Consider the following 25,885-nt stretch of genomic DNA (forward strand, 5'->3'; position numbering starts at 1 on the left):
CTTATTGATTGTTGGAATGGGTATTTAGAAAAGCACTTTATTTGGCATGTGTGAATATTGACAGTCATGATGTATAGTGGGTTGACTTGCACTGCATTGTTTTAAAAAAGCCTTGTGTGGGTGTAGTTCCCTGTACTGTACTACTTCAATGTATTGTCTCTCACCTCTGTGTGATGATGAGAATGATGATGATGATGATGACTGTGACTAACAGTTAAGCAAGACAATGCCACATTCCCAGAGTGAAAAAAGGCCATAATTTGTCTGTATCTGAGCTACTGTGTCTCATTCAATGTATATAAACCCTGGATTGCTGATGTTATGTACTGACCAATAATGGGAAGCTTTGAAGCCACCAATCGGCCATATCCTCCACAGGAATTCATGCAATTCTACAGTATTTCAATTAAACATTGAAAGGACAAAATTACATGTATTTAGTATTATTTTGTTGTAGTGGGGACAGTAACATTAGAACTTTCAAAAAAATTATACTTGAAGGAAAATGTTTTTATATACTTTTAAAAAACATATATTTTATGTTGAGCTCACAGTATAATTTAAAAGTATACATTGCGGTGTATGTAATAGAACAAAGGTTACAAAAACAAGTGTAGATATGGTGTATACAATGGTTACATTGAAGCCTTATTCTAAAATGGACTAAATAAATAAAAAATAAAACATTTAAAATCATCATCAATCTACACACAATGCCCCATAATGACAAAGCAAAAACAGGTTTTTAGACACTTCTGCAAATGTATTAAAAATAAAAACAGAAATACCTTATTTACATAAGTATTCAGACCCTGTAACGTAAAACAAAATGTGGAAAAAGTCAAGGGTTCTGAATACTTTCCGAATGCACTGTACTTACAATCCAGCACACACATACACACTACATACTGTACACTCACAGACACAAAACACACACACACATTCATATTGACGCCACATACTGACGGAATAGAGCTCACAGGCAAAATCCTAGAGGAAAACTTGGTTCAGTCTACTTTCCAACAGACACTGGGAGACAAATTCACCATTCAGCAGGAGAATTACCTAAAACAAAAGGCCAAGTATACACTGGAGTTGCTTACCAGGACAACATTCAATGTTCCTGAGTGGCTTAGTTACAGTTTTGACTTAAATTGTCTGGAAAATCTATGGCAAGACTTAAAATTTGTCTGTCTAGCAATGATCAACCAACGAACTTGACAGAGCTTGAAGAATGTATAAAAGAATAATGGGCAAATATTGTGCGATCCAGGTGTTCAAAGCTCTTAGACTTACTTAGAAAGACACAGCTGTAATTGCTGTGGTGATTGTAACATGTATTGACTCATGGGGTTGAATACTTATCCAATCAAAACATAGGCCAGCAGCATACCACCCTGCAACCCACTGTTGGCTTGCTTCTGAAGCAAAGCAGTGTTGGTACTGGATGGGAGACCAGATGCTACTGGAAGTGGTGTTGGAGGGCCAGTAGGAGGCCCCTTTTCCTATGGTCTAAAAAAACATCCCAATGCCCCAGGGCAGTGATTGGGGACATTGCCCTGTGTAGGGTGCTGTCTTTTGGATGGGATGTTAAACAGGTGTCTTGACTCTCTGTGGTCACCAAAGATCCCATGGCAGTTATCATACGATTATGGGTGTTACCCCAGTGTCCTGGCTAAATTCCCAATCTGGCCCTCATACCATCATGGTTACCTAATCATCCCCATTTTACAATTGGCTCATTCATCCCCATCCTCTCCCCTGTAACTGTTCCCCAGGTCTTTGCTGTAATTGAGAACGTGTTCTCAGTCAATTTACCTGGTAAAATAAGGGTTAATTAAAAAATATGTGATGTTTTATTTTCTATTTTGTTTACAAATGTTAAAATGTTCCTTCCACCTTGAGTATTTTGTGCAGATCATTGACAAATTACAATGTAATCAATATTAATCCGACTTTGTAACACTGCAAAATGTGGACTTTTACACTGCAACTTTTATGAAGTTACTACCTCAACTACTTCGTACCCCCTCGTAGCTCCAAAACCGCGTCTATGATTATATGAGGAAATAAATGATGGAGAGATGAGAGTTGCAGGCTCATGTCTATCAGAGTAGAGGGAGATAAATCACAGAGCGTGAATATCATTCTAGTTATGTGCAAAATACAGGCGCGCTTCTCTCTCTCACCACATCAATGTCCACGCGTTGGTCTATATAGTCTACAATGTTGCGCAAATTATAATCCCGGGCCGGCCCAACACGAATCAATTATCTGTCATATTTTCACATTATATTTTTATGGGGCAGCCAGGAGAAGTACAGAGGAGTCAACTTGAATTGGCCTAACTCTGATTGCTTTTATTATATTAATTTATTGTTTACATTGCAAACAGTGAAAAGTATTGTTCATGCCACGAGAGGTACCGGATCCTAGAAAATGGGTTCCGGAACGAAACAGTCCCAAACTGAGAGGTGCGGTATCCGGCACAAATTAAGCACCACATGTTAATGTTTTTAATAATGTATGTAAATAGTAAATTATTTAGTCTGTATTGTATTTTTCGTTATGTGTCGGACCCCAGTAAGACTAGCTGTCGACATTGGCGTCGGGTAACGTGAATCCTAATAAACCTCAATCAAAAAATCTATTCATGGGAACCGCCAAATGACATGAACTGTTTCATTCCGAATATGGGTGAGGGGCCGGACCGGAAGTTTGATATCGTCTCAGCTCTGCTCTTTCATACCTCAATTGGTCCTTTCAGCGACAAACAATAGCATAGCAACCACTCTGATGACTGAATTAGCTGGCTAGCTAGCTACTGATAATAATTTAGCTTAGAATCCAGGAGAATCCAAAGTGACTGCACTAGTTTTGAACTAGCTAAGAAGCTTGCATCTTCAAAACTGGAACAAATTCGGAGACCCATCACACGCAGAAATCAGGTAACGTTAACACGTTAGCATTATCACGGCGAGTGACAGCGTTAGCTTTCTGGCTAGTGCTAGTAAGCGCGAATCTTCTGATGTTGGGTGCTAACTACCAGTTAGCTAGGTAGGTAACAGAAAGCTTGATTGCTAAGTGTTTACATGTTTACCTTACATGTTTACCTTACATGCTAATTTACGTAATTACAATCACGAATTCGTTTTCCAGACGAATAGCTAGGTGGATTGGTCCCATCTATTGTGTTTGTGTAATTGGCTAGCCAACAGTATTTCGCTAACAGTAAGTTTAATGAGCAATCAACGTATTTATTGGGAAAGCTATGTAGTTAGCTTCAATCTTGTTAGGTAGTTGCTAGCAAAATTCATATCACAAACATACAGTAGCTGTCTTGTGTAAAAATACATAAATAATAATAATATGCAATTCCTGATGCACATTTTGCTTGGTTTTGTGATTTCTATTTTCAGGAATTGTAACGTTACATTGGAAAATGTGGGTATCGCTCACTTTTGGACGTTGACACCGCATGTGTTTCTCTGTCATGCCTCGATCAGACAGAGCGTAGTTACGTTTTGGTACACCAGAAGTCCATACATTTCCAATGGAACGCTGCGTTTGCAGCATTTGGGACATAGTTCTGTGTGATGCATACGTTGGATTTATCCACATCGGCTGATGTTAAAAGGGCTTTATAAATACATTTAATTGAAAATGTGATTAAACCGTATGTGTAGACCTTATATAAATATAAGCAGATGGTAAATGTCGAACTTTAGTGGATTTGTGTGCAACACAACATTTAGGATTACATAATGAAAAAAGTTTGACTGCAGAATGTATAATGCAGCATTCATGCAATCAAGCTATCGGCCAGATCGAGGCAAGTATAGCTGACTTGGCATGTGTACATTGCACTAAAGTAACCCGATGGGATGACAGACTCTGCGTGCCTTGGCGATTCTGTACTGTACAGTTTATTAAATTGCACCAGTACTAAAATGAATCATTTAAAGCATCTCTTTGAGATGTCGCTAGCTACCTGGATGATGTGCATGTTTGATCTTCGTGATGTTACCTTTTGCACATGCTCACTTTGTCTTTTTGTTCAATTTAGTTAGGGCAGGGTTTCCTAACTCGGTCCTGGGGACCTCAAGGGGTGTATGTTTTTTTTTTTTTTGCCCTAGCACTACATACCATAATCAATTAATCATCAAGCTTTGATATTTCATTTTTTAAACCATTATTTTACCAGGTAAGCTGACTGAGAATGCATTCTCATTTACGGCATTGTCCTGGGAAATAGTTACAGCGGAGAGAAGGGGTGTGGAAGCAGGGGATGATTAGGTGGCCGTGATGGTATGAGGGCCAGATTGGGAATTTAGCGTGCTGTGTAGTGTTAGGGCAAAGACTTAACATGAACCAAGGGGCATGTGTCCCCTCAGATTTATCCTGTTTAACAAAAAGACATGTATTTTTTTAGTTTCTCTCTAATACTACTAGCCGCATAGCAATTTTATGAAGTTTGCTTTACCTAGCCAAAATAGTTTCCCAAACTCATAACTAGCTACCAATAAGCCATTTCAGGCTGTCGTGGAATTATTCTAATCAAAAGGAGACTTTTTACATTTCTTTAAAACAAGTCAACTTTATTATTTCATTACTGCAGTAATGGACCCACCCGTAGGGGATTCGTTGAGAGCCCAACCAGCAGGACTAAGCCACAGCATTTTATAGCAAAGTCCATCCTGGATGTTCATGACAAATCACAGATGATAGAATTTATACAAAGGTCTGTTGCATGAGAGCAAAATGTACATTCAAATTTACATGGCTGGGCGATATGACGATATATATCGTGTGACGATAGAAAAACGTCTATCATTTCATATTATGCTCTGTTTATTTTGTTGTTGCAAATCACACTCTACGGCAATATTTTTCATCAATTATAGGACGCTTTGTGTTGTGGAAGGAAATTTGTAACACAAACAAACATGGAAGAGAGTGAACGTGACACAGAGGACGGAGACACGGAACTCGTACCTAAAAGAGGGGCAACTTCGGTCGCTTGGACGTGGTTTGGGTATGAAAAGTCTGACACGGACCAGAAAACCGTCCACTGCAAAATATGGCACAGGCCGGTCCTGACAACAGGTCCAAACACCACTAACCTCTTACCACCTACGCAATAATCATGTGAAACAGTACGGAGAGAGTCTACGGGTGAGACCCAAAAAAGTACAGTCGAGTGCTCAAAACAAACCCCCGACTCAGACCTTGCAAGAGGCTTTTGCCCACGGCACACCATATGGCAAAGAATCACGAAGATAGTGGAAGGAAATAACAGCTGCCGTTACAACTTACATCTGCAAAGACATGGCCCCAGTTTACATGGTTGTGAGATGGTGCTTACACTCGACCCAAGGTACATAATGCAAATTGATATGTGACACGTATTAATGCCCAAATAACATGCAAAACAGGCAAGCCCCCAAATATATAATTTTTCCTTTAGACCTATTTATTTTGTGTTTTCTATTTACCCTTTTTAGATTTTATACATTCATATTTTGTTACATGCTTAATTGAAAATTTGCACAGGTTCTAAATAAATAGTAAATTATGAGTAAGTACCTTTTTATTTGTTGAGTATAACGTAAGAAGAAATAGGCCTTTACATGTGGTAATTTTATATAAACTATTTATTCATTGAATTTACAGAAAATTTGCTATATCGTGATATGTATCGTTATCGGGATATGAAATTAGCTATATCGGGATATGAGATTTTGGCCATATCACCCAGTCCTACATGGTGCCAAATATCAGGCTAGTTCATTTACTGCTTGCTTATACAAAATACTAACGCAACCTATAGTACTAAATTCTTTCTTTAAAGAAGCTGGAGATTGGTTCTCCCTGTTACCGACAGACAGGCACACAGACACTAATCCTGGAATGGAATGTTGTCTTATCATCAATCCATCGTAAATCTACTGTCAGTGTTAAATCTCCCACGGGGCCCTCTTTCAGTCTACACACAGATGAGTGTAAAAAAAAACTATTCTGTTGCATAAAACAACCATTTGATGCAATAAGAGTATTATAACATAATCTTGTCATTTCTGTTCTCACAAGGCTGTCAATTAAGTTAGAGTAGCTAGCTTCGCCAACTATCTTTGCTGGAAAGCCTGCTGGCAAGGTTGGTGGACTTAAAAAAAACAAAAGCAAGCAATAACTAAATAAGACTCATATCATATTTTAGCAGAGAAGCATATTTAGTTTATTTTAAACAGAACCACCAGTCAAGACGACAGACAGCTCGAGGTATGCTTAGGTATACAGAAAAATAGACATGGCAAAATTCTCCAATTTACAGACTTGGGCCTTACCCCACAGCTAAGTACTTTGTGCCCCCTCAGATTTTTGGGGTGCATGACACCCCTGGGAGCTCTGACTTAAGCCGTTTGCATGCTTCGGTTTGACTGGACTGAACAAGTGTGCTCACATACTTCCTAAAATACCCTCGCTTGAATAACTACAAAGCGGCAATGGTACTGTTTGTCCATCTTGAGATGCCGTAACCAGTACACACTTCCTCAAATTAGTCAGAATTAACGTAAGAACTCAAGAAGTCTATAATTAATTTTTTACGTTTTTGCTGAGATCTTAGTCACGCAATTGTACATTTAGCTAAGATGTTTTTTTTTCAGTATTTCTCAACTGTAAAAATGTGCATAAAAGCGATTTATCCCTAGCTGAATGACAAAAAAAAGACCAAAACAAACAAAAATATCACTAAATGTCATAATATATGCACAAACTGTTCTGAACTGTTTCAGAAGTTTGTCTATGCCTTTACAGATATGTTTCACCACTATGTTATATGGTGCACATTTTCCTGTCCAGAGAGGTAGTCAAAGTGAATTCGGGAAGTATTAAGACCCCTTGACTTTTTCCACATTTTGTTACGTTAAAGCCTTATTCTAAAATGTATATTCAAAAAAAAATCGTCAATCTGCACACAATACCCCTTAATGACAAAGCACTGTAGTGACGTCTCTTGCACTGAGATGCAGTGCCTTAGACTGCTGCGTCCACGTGTGTGTTAACTATTTAATTGTACTAGAATGCTTAAAAGGCCGCTCAAATTCGGTTATCGGTATAGTTTTTTTGGGGGGCAAGTTAAATATCCAACATTGGTATCGGACAAAAATGTCATATCGGTGTGTCTGACCTCATGGTTTGGTTTTTGCTCTGATGTGCACTGTCCACCGTAGAACCACTACCGTTTAATATTTATTATTATTTAGTTTGATTTGTTTAACACTTTTTTGCCTACTACATGATTCCATATGTGTTACTTCATAGTTTAGATGTCTTCACTATTATTATACAATGTAGAAAATAGTAAAAAATAAAGAAAAACCTTGAATTAGTAGGTGTGTCAACTTTTGACTGGTCCTGTTTATATATCCCTCTCTCTCGTGTTTGTATACCATGTGCTTGTTCGTCATTGTGAGTGCTGCCTTAGTGGGGAGAATGGGATGGAAGACTGGCAAGCCTCTTCTTGTTAAAGTCTAAAGCAATGTTCCCTCATTTTTGGGGGGCACTGAGCAAATTTCAGGTATGCCGAGCGCAAACTTGAACTTTTTGAAAATTCTGTGCAACTTCCAGCGCGGGTTTACTGTGAAGACTAAGGCTGTACCCGTTTCAAGTTAGTTTTAACAGTGCCCAAGTTGGCTACTGTGGCTATTTGATAATAATGTAAACCTACCAGAGTGGCCTACCATTAAAAACAATGGAGAAAATCCATATCATAACATTTTAACTTAGAAATAGCCGTTCTATCATTCAGCCTACAGTAGCAGCCAATGTGTGGCTTTCAATGCAGGCCTACATTCCATGAGACAAAAACATGCAGGGCTTGACATTAACCTGTAATCCACTTGTCCTTCAGACTAGGTGACTGAAAATGTTGTTTGACGCAAGAAACCACTTTACAAAATAAAATGCATTATTATTCCTGTACCATTATAATAGAGAATCAGACAAATTATGCTACCCTCTGCCTATTGGCTACTTAGCTTATTCAAGCCTTACTCAAAATACAATACTGCCCCTTTAATAAAAATAAAAAAAGCTTTTTACATGACTCGCTTTTCAGATGTGTCTAGAAATGTACATGTTTTGTGCTCCTGTAGGAAGCAATCACTCCCCTATTTTTGACTACAAATGATTTAACTGGGATAATGACTCACAAACTAGCAAAGGATATGAACAAATTGTGCACACGTGGCCACATGCAGCTCTCGCTTTGATCACAAAACAAACGCATCTACTCACGACCACTCATGCTGTAAACACAGTCCAGTTCAAAGTGAATGGCACAGATCCATATATGGCAAAGGTCTATTTGCATATAGGCCTACTACAGCTCTGACTGTTTGTCACACAGGTCTGTGTAGAATACGGGCTGAGTCGTGCATGTCAATGCAATAGAAGCCAACTTCGATGCGTTCTGCCTATTGCTTAGTTTTGTTTCGGTATGTTACATTGAAAGTGGCTAATATTGGGTTGATTCGATAGAAATTACCACAGTAAAGGGAAACATTGGTAGTGTTAACAGGGAAAAGTCTAGAACAGTGGACACTAACCTTTTCTGAGTCAAGATCACTGAGTCAAAATGCAAACCGAGCTCTACCACTCAGATTTTTTTTATCATGACTTAAAAAATTTAAACCTCTGCAACATTAACCAATTCAAAATGGTACTGTAGCAATAAGATTTGTTCAGTAAACTATAGGCCCAATACATTACCACCGCCCGACAGGATACTCTCGATTGTGCATTGATGACAAGCCAAAATTCTCCAGCCTCCTGAGGTTGAAGAGGCGCTGTTGTGCCTTCACCGTGCTGTCTGTGTGGTTGGACCATTTCAGTTTGTCCGTGATGTGTACGCCGAGGAACTTAACTTTCCACCTTCTCCACTACTGTCCCGTCGATGTGCATAGGGGGGTGCTCCCTCTGCTGTTTCCTGAAGTCCACGATTATCTCCTTTTATTTTGTTAACGTTGAGTGTGAGGTTATTTCTAACACCACACTCCGAAGGCCCTCACCTCGTCCCTGTAGGCCGCCTTGTCGTTGTTGGTAATCAAGCCTACCACTGTAGTGTCGTCTGCAAACTTAATGATTGAGTTGGAGGCGTGCATGGCCACGCAGTCATGGGTGAACAGGGAGTAGAGGAGAGGGCTGAGAATGCACCCTTGTGGGGCCCCAGTGTTGAGGATCAATGGGGTGGAGATGTTGTTTTCTACCCTCACCACCTGGGGGAGGCCTGTCAGGAAGTCTAGGACCCAGTTGCAAATGGCGGGCCGGCAGCCTTGCGAGGGTTAACACGTTTAAATGTTCTCACATTGGCCGAGGTGAAGGAGAGCCCGCAGGTTTCGGTAGCGGGCCGTGTCAGTGGCACTATTGTCCTCAAAGCGAGGGGAATATACACGGTTGTGATTATAATCGTAGAGAATTATCTTGGTAGATAATGCAGTCAGCATTTGATTGTAAGGAATTCTAGGTCAGGTGAGCAAAAGTACTTGACTTCCTATATGTTGTTATGATCACACCACGACTCGTTAATCATAAGGCATACTCCCCCGCCCTTCTTCTTACCAGAGAGATGTTTGTTTCTGTTGGCGCGATGCGTGAAGAAACTTGGTGGCTGTACCGACCCTGATAATGTATAAAGAGTGAGCCATGTTTCCGTGAAACAGAGAATGTTACAATCTCTGATGTCTCTCTGGAAGGCAATCCTTGCTCGAATTTCGTCTACCTTGTTGTCAAGAGACTGGACATCGGCGTGTAGTATACTCTGGAGCGGGGGGCGATGTGCACGTCTACGGAGTCTGACCAGAAGACTGCGCCGTCTGCCCCTTCTGTGGCGCCATTGTTTTGGGTCGCCTATTGGGACCTGATCCATTGTCCTGGGTGGTGGTCCAAACTGAAGATCCACTTCGGGAAAGTCGTATTCCTGGTCGTAATGTTGGTTAGTTGACATTGCTCTTATATCCAATAGTTCTTCCCGGCTGTATGTAATAAGCCTTAAGATTTCCTGTGGTAACTGTAAGAAATGGTACATAAAAAACCGAAATACTGCATAGTTTCCTAAAAACGCGAAGCGCGGCGACCATCTCTGTCGGCGCCATATCACACATCCCCGTTCCCTAACGACCATCCCCGTTCCCTAACGACCATCCCCGTTCCCTAACGACCATCCCCGTTCCCTAACGACCATCCCCTAACGGCTGCCATCCCCATTCTGCTGATTGCAGGAAGAAGTACCTCTTGGATCCTCATGTCTTATCAGTCATCTCTCCCTTACAGCTCAGAATCTATGGCTACACTGTACTTTTATAGCCACGTTGTTTGACTTTTTACCTGCCCGAAATCTCAAGTCACTTGTCCAAAAATAAAAATGGTTAACACCATGAGCCAAAAGGAGACTGAAAATTGTGTTGTATGATGCAAAGAACCACTTTACAAAATAACATTCATTATTATCACTGGTATTCACAATGGAAGGCTGCTGGTCTCTGATCCCATGTATTACAATATATCACCTGCCGTTGTGGCTTTGAGCAAGGCATTTAACCCCCCACAAAGTAAAATACTGCACTGTTAGGCAACTGTATAAAACATGTGGTTCATCAACTCGCCACCTGGAGCGCTACTGAGTGTGCAGGCTTTTGACCCAACTCTGTCAAACACCAGTCAGTAGCTGAATTTATTACAATGTGGTGTGTTTGAGCAGGGCTGGAGCAGAAGCCTGCACACCTAGTAGCTCTCCTGGACTGTCCTGGAGGATGGTTGGCCACCCTGCAACATTACAATTACACCTAGTAGCTCTCCTGGACTGTCCTGGAGGATGGTCGGCCACCCTGCAACATTACAATTACACCTAGTAGCTCTCTTGGACTGTCCTGGAGGATGGTCGGCCACCCTGCAACATTACAATTACACCTAGTAGCTCTCCTGGACTGTCCTGGAGGATGGTTGGCCACCCTGCAACATTACAATTACACCTAGTAGCTCTCCTGGACTGTCCTGGAGGATGGTCGGCCACCCTGCAACATTACAATTACATCTAGTAGCTCTCCTTGACTGTCCTGGAGGATGGTCGGCCACCCTTCAACATTACAATTACACCTAGTAGCTCTTCTGGACTGTCCTGGAGGATGGTCGGCCACCCTGCAACATTACAATTACACCTAGTAGCTCTTCTGGACTGTCCTGGAGGATGGTCGGCCACCCTGCAACATTTACACCTAGTAGCTCTCCTGGACTGTCCTGGAGGATGGTCGGCCACCCTGCAACATTACAATTACACCTAGTAGCTCTCCTGGACTGTCCTGGAGGATGGTTGGCCACCCTGCAACATTACAATTACAACCAACAACTTTTTGTAAAATAATTCCATTCAATGAGCCAGGTATCAAATTGCTAAGTTTGGTGAGGTACCTAAGATGTTTATCTATATGTAAGGGTAAAATGTTCAGGGGAGATCTTGACAGCATAGGAGTTAGCGAACCTTGCTTTGATCTTAACTGCATGATTGAAAGACCCTTTGATCCAATTCCGATCGGAGTAGCCTAATTGTTTGATATTTTGATTTTTGCGTGACTTTTTAATTTTTTTTACTTGTCTATTCGGACAATTTAAATCTATAATCTGCTTGTCCAACATTTTTTTTTAACTTGCCCTGGGTAAGCGGACCACCATTATTGTCGAGCACTGCTGGTGTACTGTATGTCCAACTCAAGGGCTCATGTTAGCTTCCTCGGCGGCCAGCTTTGCCCTCTCTTCTTGGTCGGGCTATTTGTGAGGAGAATGAGCCGCCTTTACATTTTAATGTTGTGGTTGAAATAGCTGCCATCTGGACAAGTGTTTATTTAGCCCACCATGTCTTCAGAGAACAAAACAAACCGCAACAAGAAACCAAGAAGACACTTGCTGCAAATGAGTTAAGGAGCTAGCTGTTAACCTAGCTCTGAGGTCATTTCTCCAGCCCTTTCTTGAGTGGCACTGGTTGGTAGCCAACGGCAGAGTAAAGCCAGAACCAACAACTTGTAGTCAAACCGTTCTGCCATGCTAACTCCACCCCTTTCCAAGAGAACGCAGCCCCCTCCAGTTTGATGGAAATTTGAAGTGACTTATTCAGGGTGCCTGTAGCTCCCTAATCAGTGCTAATCTGATCCACCGAGGATTAGAGATGAGTAAGGCATGTAAGATACTGCTTACATGTATGCCTGTCCTCTAGAAGGGAGACGCTGGCCATTCTTGCCTACCTAGCTCTCATTAGCTTCATCCAGTGAGTCTGAAGTGGACTGGTAGTTGGAGGTGCACTGTTCCTCTGGGTCATCTTTGTTGGAATTCAGTTATTTTGGCCCATTGTAGAGGGCAGTGTCGTCCGGGTGGGCAGTTTTCCGTGGGATCTCCCCCCTCCTACCTACACCTCATCCAGTGGGATCTGGTTGAGTTACAACTTTCATCATATTCTACTTAGTTCCTTCTGAAGGATTACCATGGCAGTGCAGCAGAATAGGCCGTGAGTGACAATCCGCTGTCTTCCCGATCAGTTTTATTAAACTTTTTCATTTTATTTTGGTGGGATACACAAAAGGTCAATATGCTGAATCAGAGTGCGGTGATGATCTTCACCGGGATCTGTGGGGCGTTGGTGGTCCTGGCTATGGGCTACTACGTCTACTGGTAAGTCATACTGGGAAGGAGGGGGGTGGACCAGCCACTAACCAGGGCCGTTCAGATGGCCTCCGGTAGATATCTGGACCAGTTCTGTGACTTCAATGGGTGCCTGGCATTTTGCTTGGGGAGCTTCAAGAGTAATCAGCAGCTCATATCCCATCTTTAGTCTCCTCATTGGTATGTTCTACATGTTTGTTATGACCCAGGCAGTTGTATCAAATGGACTTTGAGAATCTTGTCCCTTTTTGGCCAGATGTGGGCTAATGATTTTCTCAAATCCTAATTTGACCTTCCCTGGTGTTTGTAGAATAGATGGCTCCTATGGCCATACATAACCATATCCCCCAGTGAACCTGCAACCAGGTGATTGAGGAGAGGCAGCTGTTCCTTTCCTAAGCAGCTTTAACCCAGTGTCTGTACTCTGTAATCCTCTCCCAGGAATGTGTGAGGCCACAGGTGGGCCTTGCTTTCTTTCTCAGGCTCCTGGGGCTAGGCTGGAGCTCTGCTTACGCTGCCTGTTTACTTGAGTTGGGTCCCTGAGGTCTTGCTTCCCATGGAGAAGCAACTACTATATGATTCTTTGAGGGCTAGTCTGAGGTAATGCTCACCAACCTTGGTCTTTGAGGTGATCCTGGTTGAAAGGGATGGAGCGGGAGAGAGTAAAACGCTGGGCAGAGCGGGGTTCGCCTGGTTTACCCCTCTTGTCAAAGCAGCTACTGCCTTCACACAATGAGGGCAACAGCTGACCGCCGGTGACCATAGCAACAAAGCAAACAACATTTTCGACTTCTGAAAAGTGAATTGCTGTAATACCGTAAGCATGCATAAAAAATGATTTACTGGCAACCACAATTATTAACCCAAAAATAGATTAGAATACAATTATTGTTTTTGGATGTAATTCTGTTCCCCACCTAGCTCCATTGGAAATGAATGGGACACTCCTGCTTGTCTGGAAAGCCTTTAAAGGGGCAATCTGCAGTTGCTACATCCATTTCTGGACTTGTAGAATGTATATGTACCCATTTGATTCTTGAAGAATTTATCTTCTAAATGCCTCATGAGCTTAGTTCAACTGTCGTACACTATCAGAACCAAAAATATGATTGTTTTACTTCAATGTTTGTAACCACTGTAAATTGTAAGCACTATATAGCCTCAAAACATGGATGGTCAGTCCTTGCACCCGGAGATCTTTCTATGAATTTGGGTGGTTACATTTCTCCAGCCCCATCCCTCCGCTTTTTACTGAAACCGGGGCATGTTTTGTTATTGTTTCAACTAAGGATTGTCGCTTTTTAAAATGGCTAGAAAAGTAAGAGAGGAACTGGATGCGGAAGGAGCACCTATAATACCCATTACCTAGTGTGTTACATCTGGGTCTGTTACCATGGCTACTCTGAACATATGTTTCTTTGAGGATGTTAAAGCGGATAATTCTTTTAGGACTCCCAGTTGATCGAATTGTTCATAAAAAATTAAAAAATATTTCTGCCCCCGCTTCTGCTACTGTAAGTGCACAGATGCACACCGAAAGCATTTTCTTCCAATATTTATTGCAGTGAGCTGGAAAATAAATTGATCCCGTGGTCACACCTGAACAGGATGTGCATGTGGGAGAGAAAGTGTGTACGTGCTCTTTACTTTACCTCAAAACCCAGAGCCTTATCTTTTGGTCTCAGTTGGAAGCGTTTTTTGGGGTTCCTGTTTGAAGCTTTGACTACAAAGGTACACTGCAATCTGTCATTCTGCTAGTCAGGTTAATGGTCTAAATGTAGGGGATTACTCTGAATAATCTACAATGCATAATGCCTTTCCATTTTTAACTGATTATGACATGGGAATATTCCCCCAATGGTGTATAACCCCAATTGGTAGCCCTCTCCTCTGTGTTCTCAGATGCTCTCACGGCACTACTTGAGCAATGGGTGGGAGAATTATAGGGCAACCTTCCAGTGCAGTTTTGCAATTTTATTAGGAAATTACTTGTTTGGCAACGTGGTACCAGACATGTCTCTACTCCCAACATACTGCTTTCTCGTCCCTGGGTTTGATTGCCTGTTTGTCTCACAGGTTGTGCAACACGTTGGAATGCATTTTGCCAATACGAAATATACTAGGACTAGGCCAGCCCCACACACATACAATCCAAACGTTTTGACCCCTCTGGTCTAGACACTTCTTGTAGGTCTGAGAGAACTGGATAAGGGGTAGGTAGGCGTAACCAATGGGCTAGCTTAATTTTGACTTTAATTTTTTTTTAAGTTTAACTGATTGCACCCAAATTGGCCATTCTATTCATATAATATTCATTAAATATAATACCCAACATCTGATTTGGACCAAACAACTTCTTAACAAAGTAGTGTTGTGTTCGAAATAGAGGTCGACCGATTATAATTTTTCAACACCGATACCGATTATTGGAGGACCAAAAAAAGCTGTTTTTTTTCTTCTTTCTTTGTAATAATGACAATTACAACAATACTGAATTAACACTTAACGTAATATAATACATGAATAAAATCAATTTCGCCTCAAATAAATAATGAAACATGTTCAATTTGGTTTAAATAATGCAAAAACAAAGTGTTGGAGAAGAAAGTAAAAGTGCAATATGTGCCATGTAAGAAAGCCTACGTTTAAGTTCCTTGCTCAGAACATATGAAAGCTGGTGGTTCCTTTTAACATGAGTTTTCAATATTCCCAGGTAAGAAGTTTTAGGTTGTAGTTATTATAGGACTATTTCTCTCTCTACCATTTGTATTTTATATACCTTTGACTATTGGATGTTCTTATAGGCACTTTAGTATTGCCAGTGTAATAGTATAGCTTCCATCCCTCTCCTCGCTCCTACCTGGGCTCGAACCAGGAACACATCGACAACAGCCACCCTCGAAGCAGCGTTACCCATGCAGAGCAAGGGGAACAACTACTCCAAGTCTCAGAGCGAGTGACGTTTGAAACGCTATTAGCACGCACCCCGCTAACTAGCTAGCCATTTCACATCAGCTGCACCAGCCTAATCTCGGGAGTTGATAGGCTTGAATTCATAAACAGCTCAACGCTTGAAGCACAGCGAAGAGCTGCTGGCAAACGCACAAAAGTGCTGTTTGAATGAATGCTTACAAGCCTGCTGGTGCCTACCATCGCTCTTAGTTTCCGGATTGGACGATATTAATGACCTATCATCTCGAAAACAAAACATTTATTCTTTCAGTGAAATACCGTTCCGTTGCGTATTTTATCTAACGGGTGTCATCCATAAGTCTAAATATTCCTGTTACATTGCACAACCTTCAATGTTATGTCATAGTTATGTAAAATTCTGGCAAATTAGTTTGCAATGAGCCAGGCTTCCCAAACTGTTGCATATACCCTGACTCTATGTGCAATGAACGCAAGAGAAGTGACACAATTTCACCTGGTTAATATTGCCTGCTAACCTGGATTTCTTTTAGCTAAATATGCAGGTTTAAAAATATATACTTCTGTGTATTGATTTTAAGAAGGGCATTGATGTTTATGGTTAGGTACACGGTGGAGCAACGACAGTCCTTTTTCACGAATGCGCACTGCATCGATTAAATGCAACGCAGGACATGCTAGATAAACTAGTAATATCATCAACCATGTGTAGTTATAACTAGCTATTATTATTGATTGATTGTTTTTCATAAGGTAAGTTTAATGCTAGCTAGCAACTTACCTTGGCTTCTTACTGCATTCGCGTAACGGGCAGGCTCCTCGTGAGGAAGGTGGTTAGAGCGTTGTTAACCGTTTGCGAGATTGAATCCCCGAGCTGACAAAGTAAAAATCTGTCATTCTGCCCCTGAACAAGGCAGTTAACCCACCGTTCCTAGGTCGTCATTGAAAATAAGAATGTGTTCTTTACTGACTTGCCTAGTTAAATAAAGGTGTAAAAAAAAAAAAAAGTTTACCTTTTTTTTATCTGCAAAATCGGCGTCCAAAAATACTGATTTCCGATTGTTATGAAAACTTGAAATCGGCCCTAATTAATCGTCCATTCCGATTAATCGGTCGACCTCTAGTTCGAAACCACCTAAAGTAAGACCGACTCGAGACCGGAGCAAATCGAATCCAAGTCTAGACCAAGGTCAGAGGGAGGGCCAAACAGTCAAGATCGGGAGGAGGACAAGGGGTCCGAGACAGTCAAGACCGAGACCAGAACAGTGAGAGCCCAGTTCAAGACCATGATTGTAATTTTGTCAAATAGCCACCATAATAAGATTTGAAAATGTCCAGTATTTCTGTGTTCATGTTTCAGAACAACATATGGATTCTGAAGGTCAAATGTGGGCTGTATGGAGCCACCCTACAAATTATTACTAACCCAAATACAGTGGGCAACAATGAGGACATTCTACGCCTTGAGAGAAGGGCTAAGGATTTATAAAATAATAATGATCATTCTAATTATATTATTTTCAGCTTCATAAATAGCCTACTAACTAAGACTTTCGGAGTAAACTTTTTCAAAACCTGGTTAGAATACCCATTGTTGCCATAGTTACCATTTACTGGTAGATCACATAAATTGAAATGTCTTTCCTTCCGGCTGCCAATGACATTAATCTGTGAGCTGTTCCATGCCTTAAACCAGCTGAGAGCTGCGCGCTCTTGCTGCCTGCAGATGGTATTCCGCTGAAACTAGGCTGTGTGGGGCATGCATGTGAATATATTTGACGTGCTTTGTGATTTACAGTGCCTTGCGAAAGTATTCGGCCCCCTTGAACTTTGCGACCTTTTGCCACATTTCAGGCTTCAAACATAAAGATATAAAACTGTATTTTTTTGTGAAGAATCAACAACAAGTGGGACACAATCATGAAGTGGAACGACATTTCTTGGATATTTCAAACTTTTTTAACAAATCAAAAACTGAAAAATTAGGCGTGCAAAATTATTCAGCCCCCTTAAGTTAATACTTTGTAGTGCCACCTTTTGCTGCGATTACAGCTGTAAGTCGCTTGGGGCATGTCTCTTATCAGTTTTTCACATCGAGAGACTGACATTTTTTCCCATTCCTCCTTGCAAAACAGCTTGAGCTCAGTGAGGTTGGAGGGAGAGCATTTATGAACAGCAGTTTTCAGTTCTTTCCACAGATTCTCGATTGGATTCAGGTCTGGACTTTGACTTGGCCATTCTAAAACCTGGATATGTTTATTTTTGAACCATTCCATTGTAGATTTTGCTTTATGTTTTTGATCATTGTCTTGTTGGAAGACAAATCTCCGTCCCAGTCTCAGGTCTTTTGCAGACTCCATCAGGTTTTCTTCCAGAATGGTCCTGTATTTGGCTCCATCCATCTTCCCATCAATTTTAACCATCTTCCCTGTCCCTGCTGAAGAAAAGCAGGCCCAAACCATGATGCTGCCACCACCATGTTTGACAGTGGGGATGGTGTGTTCAGCTGTTTTGCTTTTACGCCAAACATAACGTTTTGCATTGTTGCCAAAAAGTTCAATTTTGGTTTCATCTGACCAGAGCACCTTCTTCCACATGTTTGGTGTGTCTCCCAGGTGGCTTGTGGCAAACTTTAAATGACACTTTTTATGGATATCTTTAAGAAATGGCTTTCTTCTTGCCACTCTTCCATAAAGGCCAGATTTGTGCAATATACGACTGATTGTTGTCCTATGGACAGAGTCTCCCACCTCAGCTGTAGATCTCTGCAGTTCATCCAGAGTGATCATGGGCCTCTTGGCTGCATCTCTGATCAGTCTTCTCCTTGTATGAGCTGAAAGTTTAGAGGGACGGCCAGGTCTTGGTAGATTTGCAGTGGTCTGATACACCTCCATTTCAATATTATCGCTTGCACAGTGCTCCTTGGGATGTTTAAAGCTTGGGAAATCTTTTTGTATCCAAATCCGGCTTTAAACTTCTTCACAACAGTATCTCGGACCTGCCTGGTGTGTTCCTTGTTCTTCATGATGCTCTCTGCGCTTTTAACGGACCTCTGAGACTATCACAGTGCAGGTACATTTATACGGAGACTTGATTACACACAGGTGGATTGTATTTATCATCATTCGTCATTTAGGTCAACATTGGATCATTCAGAGATCCTCACTGAACTTCTGGAGAGAGTTTGCTGCACTGAAAGTAAAGGGGCTGAATAATTTTGCACGCCCAATTTTTCAGTTTTTGATTTGTTAAAAATGTTTGAAATATCCAATAAATGTCGTTCCACTTCATGATTGTGTCCCACTTGTTGTTGATTCTTCACAAAAAAATACAGTTTTATATCTTTATGTTTGAAGCCTGAAATGTGGCAAAAGGTCGTAAAGTTCAAGGGGGCCGAATACTTTCGCAAGGCACTGTATGTAGGCTACTTTGATACACATCAGTGGAGATTAAGAAGTGAGTATATGCAATGCTCCACACTGAGCCTATGTCCAATAGGTTCGCCACTGCGCAAACATGTCTATAATAGATATCACATTTTATTGGTCACGTGCAGATGTTTTTGCAGGTGTACGAAATGCTTGTGAAGCTAGAAGCAGAGCTGCCATATCTGTCAATGCCATCTTGTAATAAGGTAGTAATGTGTGTATATTTGGCCTTGTCGAAGTGGTTTTGTGCGTTTTACTGAATGGAGGCTGATAATCCAGAGTTTTTTTTAATCCGCTGGTCTCGGCTGGTTTCTGGAAGAAATTAAGTCCGAGACAAGACAGACTACAAATGTATCTGACACGAGACACTGAAAATGTGGTCCTGAGACCGGTCTGGAATATTACAACACAGTCACAAAGGCTAAGACGTGAGGAATCCAAATAAATGGTCAAAAGACACCAATGGAGAAATTAGACATTGAAGTCACTTGCATTTTCGCACAGAAATTAGTTTGAAAGTCCCAGGTTTTGCTCACTAGATGCCGCTGTTCCTGCTGCCGCTGTTCCTGCTGCCGCTGTTCCTGCTGCCGCTGTTCCTGGCAAATGATCTATGGCCTGTTGTGTTTATTAAATGAACCCTTTGCAACTGGGTAGAAAGCCAATAGCTTTTGCTCATGGTGAAAATAATATTTTGATGATCCTTAACATTTCAGCCAGTCCTCCATGAAAGCAATTCAAAACCACACAGGCTCCTCTTAGAAACGTTTACAGCTAAGCAGGGTGTGTAATTTATATCCAAAAACAATCACTATTTCAATTGCCCCCTCAGTTGATTTTCTGCACATTTTGCCATGAGGCATATAGAAAATGTAGCCGTTTTTTAAAATAAGTTTGTTGAAATTCTACGCTTTTTGCCATGGTGCAGAGAATTTTTAATTTTCTTTGCTAATTTCATGCAATTCAAAAACAAATTGCCATGGGGTGGTGAGAAATTAGCAGTTTTACAGCTAATTTCCTGCAATTTTACACATTTAGCCATAGGATGGAGGAAAATGTTTGCAGTTTTTTATATGATAACTGATGATCAATGGGCCCCACCCCAGTCGGTAATTCGACCATGCTTATTAGACAGTTTAGACAGCTGGTCGCTAGACTAATTTACCATTAAAACATTTTTTTTTTACTGACATGGTCTGAGTGACTGATACACAACCAAATTTAGAAATTGCACCTTGTGTATTATATTATTCTAACTCTCAAAAGTATCTCTTTTTTTTTTGTGTGAAATTGGTCCATGGGCCGACAAAAGGGGGGCCACCAAGTTGCCCATCCATGGTTTAAACAAAGAGCAGCCACTTCTGGAAAGAGCACACACACTACTAATATGACACTGCCATTTTACTGTACATTTTACTGTATGCCTATCACCATGATTTAAGCTAAGCCAGTTGTGAGGGCAACACTAAGGCAAAATCTCCTCCGGTCCTTTTAAATCAGAGAATAGAATAAGCCTTGAGCTTCCATGGGTGATTGATCTTGTTTATAGGCTACAGTCTGGATTAAAATATCCTCATCACCTGCTGTGTAGTGGACAAACATCAAAATGGAGCTGGCTTAACACCCATTCAGTGATGTTCAATACAGCACACAGACTTGATTTCTCAGAACTGTGCAAGACGAGATACTAAGAATGTTTTGCACTTAGGAAGGTAGTGTTTGAAATGTAGTCTGCACTGCTGCCTTTCTGCCAAACGATTCTACACACGTACACATTGCACACATCATTGCACTTGCACACAATCTCTCTGTCTGTCTTCCTCCCTCTCTGGAACGCTGGTCATTTGTCCCGAACAATGGAGACATGGTTGGCCTGTTCTGAGAGCGAACAAAACGCATCTTATTCACGCATCTTATTCCTCTCACAAATACACACTTTGCAACCCATTGCCTCCTTTTTGAGAGATGCCATTTAGCAGACGCTTTTATCCAAAATCAATTTAGTCATGCGTGCATCTTAATTATTATTAATAACTTTGGCGATGTCATTTACAAATGACAGGTCATCTATAACTGGCTCCAGGTCATCTATAAGTCTTTGCTAGGTAAAGCCCCGCCTTATCTCAGCTCACTGAACACCATAGCAACACCCACCCGTAGCACGTGCTCCAGCAGGTATATTTCACTGTTCACCCCCAAAGCCAACTCCTACTTTAGCCACCTTTCCTTCCAGTTCTCTGCTGCCAATGACTGGAACGAATTGCAAAAACCACTGAAGCTGGAGACTTATCTCCCTCACTAACTTTAAGCGTCAGCTGTCAGAGCAGCTTACCGATCACTGCACCTGTACACAGCCCATCTGTAAATAGCCCACCCAACATCCTCATATTATTATATTTTTTTGCTCTTTTGCACCCCAGTATCTCTACCTGCACATTCTACCATTCCAGTGTTTAATTACTATATTGTAATTACTTCGCCACCGTGGCCTATTTATTGTTTTACCTCATTTGCACATGCTGTATATAGACTTTTTATACTGCATTATTGATTGTATGTTTGTTTATTCCATGTGTAACTCTGTGTTGTATGTGTCGAACTGCTTTGCTTTATCTTGGCCAGGTCGCAGTTGCAAATGAGAACTTGTTCTCAGCTAGCCGACCTGGTTAAATAAAGGTGAAATAAATACATTTAAAAATGCTCCTGCATGGGGTTGAAGGTCACAGTGGACTGGGGGGCTGTGTTGTGACTCACTGGTCCGTGTGAGTGAAAAGGCATCACAGAGACCCACTTATAGTCCCTGTGCTCTGACACACCTTCTGTAACAACACATGTAAGCCTCCTTGTCTGTCACGCTCATTCGGTCTGTGACTTTATTCATTATTTTCTGTGACAGGCACTCGCACACACAGTAATACAGAATCTAGACAAAGGCTAGAGGTTCCCCCCCTCTGTCTGCTAGCTTAGAGTTTAGTAGGTTCTGGTTGTTAATGAGGTAGACCAGCTTCTATACTACCACTTCTTCTTGACTGTACACTTTTGCGCAACCATACACTATGGTTTACAGTAGGCTTTTCTGTTTTCTGCCTGTATTGACCTGTCTCTCTCTCGGTCTGTCTCTTTCCCAGGTCCGTCATACTGAGTGAAGGGCCGTGCAGGAGGGGCTTATAGAGAGGGAGTCCACCGTGGTGAGAATGAAACATTGATGTCTTCTCGGCTCGCTCAACCGCACACGTCGTTTCAGATGTATTTATTTGATCTTCTCTCTGAGCAAACGCATCTAATGTAACAACATGTTCAATGTTTCTCCTTTTACTCTTTCTCCTCTCCCCTTTTTACTGCTCTGTCCTTTTAAATCTCCCACTTCTCTTCCTCTCTTCACCACCCCTCTTGTTATCTTACCTACTTTCACCTTCCTGCCTCGCTTCCCCCTCTTCCTCCTGCACCCTCGCACTCTCTCTTCTCTCTCCCTTTTCCCACAGGTCCTTAGTAGTGTGCATAGGAGAGGAGGCCCCTCAGTAGCAGCAGCCATGGGTCTGTTAGCCTATCTGAAGACCCAGTTTGTTCTGCAGCTGCTCCTGGGCTTTGTGTTCGTGGTGAGCGGCCTCATCATCAACTTCATCCAGCTCCTCACCTGTGTCCTGTGGCCCTTCAACAAGCAGCTCTACCGCAGGATCAACACCAGGCTCTCTTACTCCCTCTGGAGCCGTGAGTCCCCCACGCTAGAATTTGTGTGTGTGAGAGAGAGATCCTGTGTGCATTATAAGACCCTTGTGTCACACCTCCAAAAGGGGATCTTGTGAAATAATGAATCTGGCGCTTCGATATTGATCATTTTGACTCCGTGGACGGTAGTTGAGTCGATTTTTAATTTCTATATTTGGACTTGTTGCAGAGCTGGTGATGCTGCTAGAGTGGTGGTCGGGCACCGAATGCACCCTTTATACAGACCAGGCCACGGTGGAGAAGTTTGGCACGGAGCACGTCATCATCATCCTCAACCACAACTACGAGATTGACTTCCTCTGCGGCTGGACGATGTGTGAGCGATACGGAGTCCTAGGGGTCAGTGTATCTTCTGTCTCGACTATCTACTAGTCATCAGTCACTAAATGGGGGTCATCTCAATAGTCCAAACTCATCGGCCTCCCTACTTTGCCGCCTTTCTATTATCAGCCCCGATCTGAAAGAATCAGACATGTGAAACCAAATGACGCCTTCCCATATTGCTCTCAACTGTTGTGCGTTTTCAGATTCCGTAGCGATAAAGAGAAGTAGATGAGATTGATCCTAGAGATACACTTCAGGACTCTTACCGTTCCCACGCTTTCTTTTCCTGCCCAGAGTTCCAAGGTGCTGGCCAAGCATGAGCTGCTGAAAGTGCCTCTGATTGGATGGACCTGGTACTTCCTGGAAATTGTGTTCTGTAAGAGGAAGTGGGAGGAGGACAGAGACACTGTGTTCAGAGGTCTGGACAGACTCAAAGACTACCCTGAGTTTATGTGGGTGAGTGTGTCTCCTTTGGTTAACCCTTTACACTCATGGGAATTGGCCTATATGGAGAGGGCTAAATTAAAATGTTTCTTACAGAAGACATATGAAAAGCATATACAGTGCCTTGCGAAAGTATTCGGCACCCTTGAACTTTGCGACCTTTTTACACATTTCAGGCTTCAAACATAAAGATATAAAACTGTATTTTTTTGTGAAGAATCAACAACAAGTGGGACACAATCATGAAGTGGAACGACATTTATTGGATATTTCAAACTTTTTTTAAAAATCTAAAACTGAAAAATTGGGCGTGCAAAATTATTCAGCCCCCTTAAGTTAATACTTTGTAGCGCCACCTTTTGCTGCGATTACAGCTGTAAGTCGCTTGGGGTATGTCTCTATCAGTTTTGCACATCGAGAGACTGAAATTTTTTCCCATTCCTCCTTGCAAAACAGCTCGAGCTCAGTGAGGTTGGATGGAGAGCATTTGTGAACAGCAGTTTTCAGTTCTTTCCACAGATTCTCGATTGGATTCAGGTCTGGACTTTGACTTGGCCATTCTAACACCTGGATATGTTTATTTTTGAACCATTCCATTGTAGATTTTGCTTTATGTTTTGGATCATTGTCTTGTTGGAAGACATCTCCGTCCCAGTCTCAGGTCTTTTGCAGACTCCATCAGGTTTTCTTCCAGAATGGTCCTGTATTTGGCTCCATCCATCTTCCCATCAATTTTAACCATCTTCCCTGTCCCTGCTGAAGAAAAGCAGGCCCAAACCATGATGCTGCCACCACCATGTTTGACAGTGGGCATGGTGTGTTCAGGGTGATGAGCTGTGTTGCTTTTACGCAAAACATAACGTTTTGCATTGTTGCCAAAAAGTTCAATTTTGGTTTCATCTGACCAGAGCACCTTCTTCCACATGTTTGGTGTGTCTCCCAGGTGGCTTGTGGCAAACTTTAAACAACACTTTTTATGGATATCTTTAAGAAATGGCTTTCTTTTTGCCACTCTTCCATAAAGGCCAGATTTGTGCAATATACGGCTGATTGTTGTCCTATGGACAGAGTCTCCCACCTCAGCTGTAGATCTCTGCAGTTCATCCAGAGTGATCATGGGCCTCTTGGCTGCATCTCTGATCAGTCTTCTCCTTGTATGAGCTGAAAGTTTAGAGGGACGGCCAGGTCTTGGTAGATTTGCAGTGGTCTGATACTCCTTCCATTTCAATATTATCGCTTGCACAGTGCTCCTTGGGATGTTTAAAGCTTGGGAAATCTTTTTGTATCCAAATCCGGCTTTAAACTTCTTCACAACAGTATCTCGGACCTGCCTGGTGTGTTCCTTGTTCTTCATGATGCTCTCTGCGCTTTTGACGGACCTCTGAGACTATCATAGTGCAGGTGCATTTATGCGGAGACTTGATTACACACAGGTGGATTGTATTTATCATCATTAGTCATTTAGGTCAACATTGGATCATTCAGAGATCCTCACTGAACTTCTGGAGAGAGTTTGCTGCACTGAAAGTAAAGGGGCTGAATAATTTTGCACGCCCAATTTTTCAGTTTTTGATTTGTTAAAAAAGTTTGAAATATCCAATAAATGTCGTTCCACTTCATGATTGTGTCCCACTTGTTGTTGATTCTTCACAAAAAAATACAGTTTTATATCTTTATGTTTGAAGCCTGAAATGTGGCAAAAGGTCACAAAGTTCAAGGGGGCCGAATACTTTCGCAAGGCACTGTACATAAGAATAGTAGCAATTGAAACAGTTTGGAGATTATGAGGAAATTATTACACCTGAAGTTGAGGGGACAACATTTCACCTGACACGAGACTGAATCTGAATATTATGCTTGATTTTATGTGCATTTGACATATACTGTACTTTTCAACCGCATTTGTTGATAACAGAATCTGTCGATTCTTTGGAAACATTCAGTAGCATAAGAAAATAGCATACGAAAATGTGGGGTTGGTGCAACAAGAGTTTGAGTGAGAGGACTAACTGGTGTCTCCAAGTGGCAACACACCTCTCCAAAGTGTGTGGTTTCTAAGTAATTGCCATGCTCACAGAAGGGTCTTAAACTATAGGGTGCTTTTTTGTTGTTGAGCTCTCCTAGCTGTGCCAGTGAGGAAATAGAGCAAGCACACTAGTAGTTGTTTTGTTTGGAACACAACCCTGCATCCCCGACGTCACACAATTACTGTTCTTTACGCAATCCAAAAGCAGCCCATTTTTAAATCGCTATCTGGGTCAGGTGGGCATACTTTGAAAGCTTGTTCTCTTGCCAACAAAAGGATCACCATTTTGGTGCGCATAGAA

The 25,885-nt window shown here is 41.7% G+C and overlaps 1 protein-coding gene across 3 annotated transcripts in view; it reads left to right on the forward strand.

Moving 5' to 3' along the window:
* Positions 1-2,684: 2,684 nt before the first annotated feature.
* LOC139399480 (1-acyl-sn-glycerol-3-phosphate acyltransferase gamma-like) overlaps positions 2,685-25,885 on the forward strand; it is a 34,811-nt gene continuing 11,610 nt past the window's right edge. Inside the window, exons 1-5 of one of the 3 annotated variants that reach the window (XM_071144893.1) lie at positions 2,685-2,948; positions 22,193-22,252; positions 22,547-22,772; positions 22,960-23,129; positions 23,409-23,570. In XM_071144893.1, the coding sequence (XP_071000994.1) occupies positions 22,595-22,772; positions 22,960-23,129; positions 23,409-23,570 (510 nt within the window). In that variant the 5' untranslated portion in view covers positions 2,685-2,948; positions 22,193-22,252; positions 22,547-22,594. Of the gene's footprint in view, positions 2,949-12,286; positions 12,718-13,469; positions 13,526-22,192; positions 22,253-22,546; positions 22,773-22,959; positions 23,130-23,408; positions 23,571-25,885 lie in introns of those variants that run through there. The other 2 variants (XM_071144894.1, XM_071144897.1) reach the window with 2 other exon arrangements.

Source organism: Oncorhynchus clarkii, chromosome 3 (genome assembly GCF_045791955.1).
Source record: "Oncorhynchus clarkii lewisi isolate Uvic-CL-2024 chromosome 3, UVic_Ocla_1.0, whole genome shotgun sequence".
Classification (NCBI taxonomy): Eukaryota; Metazoa; Chordata; class Actinopteri; order Salmoniformes; family Salmonidae; genus Oncorhynchus; species Oncorhynchus clarkii.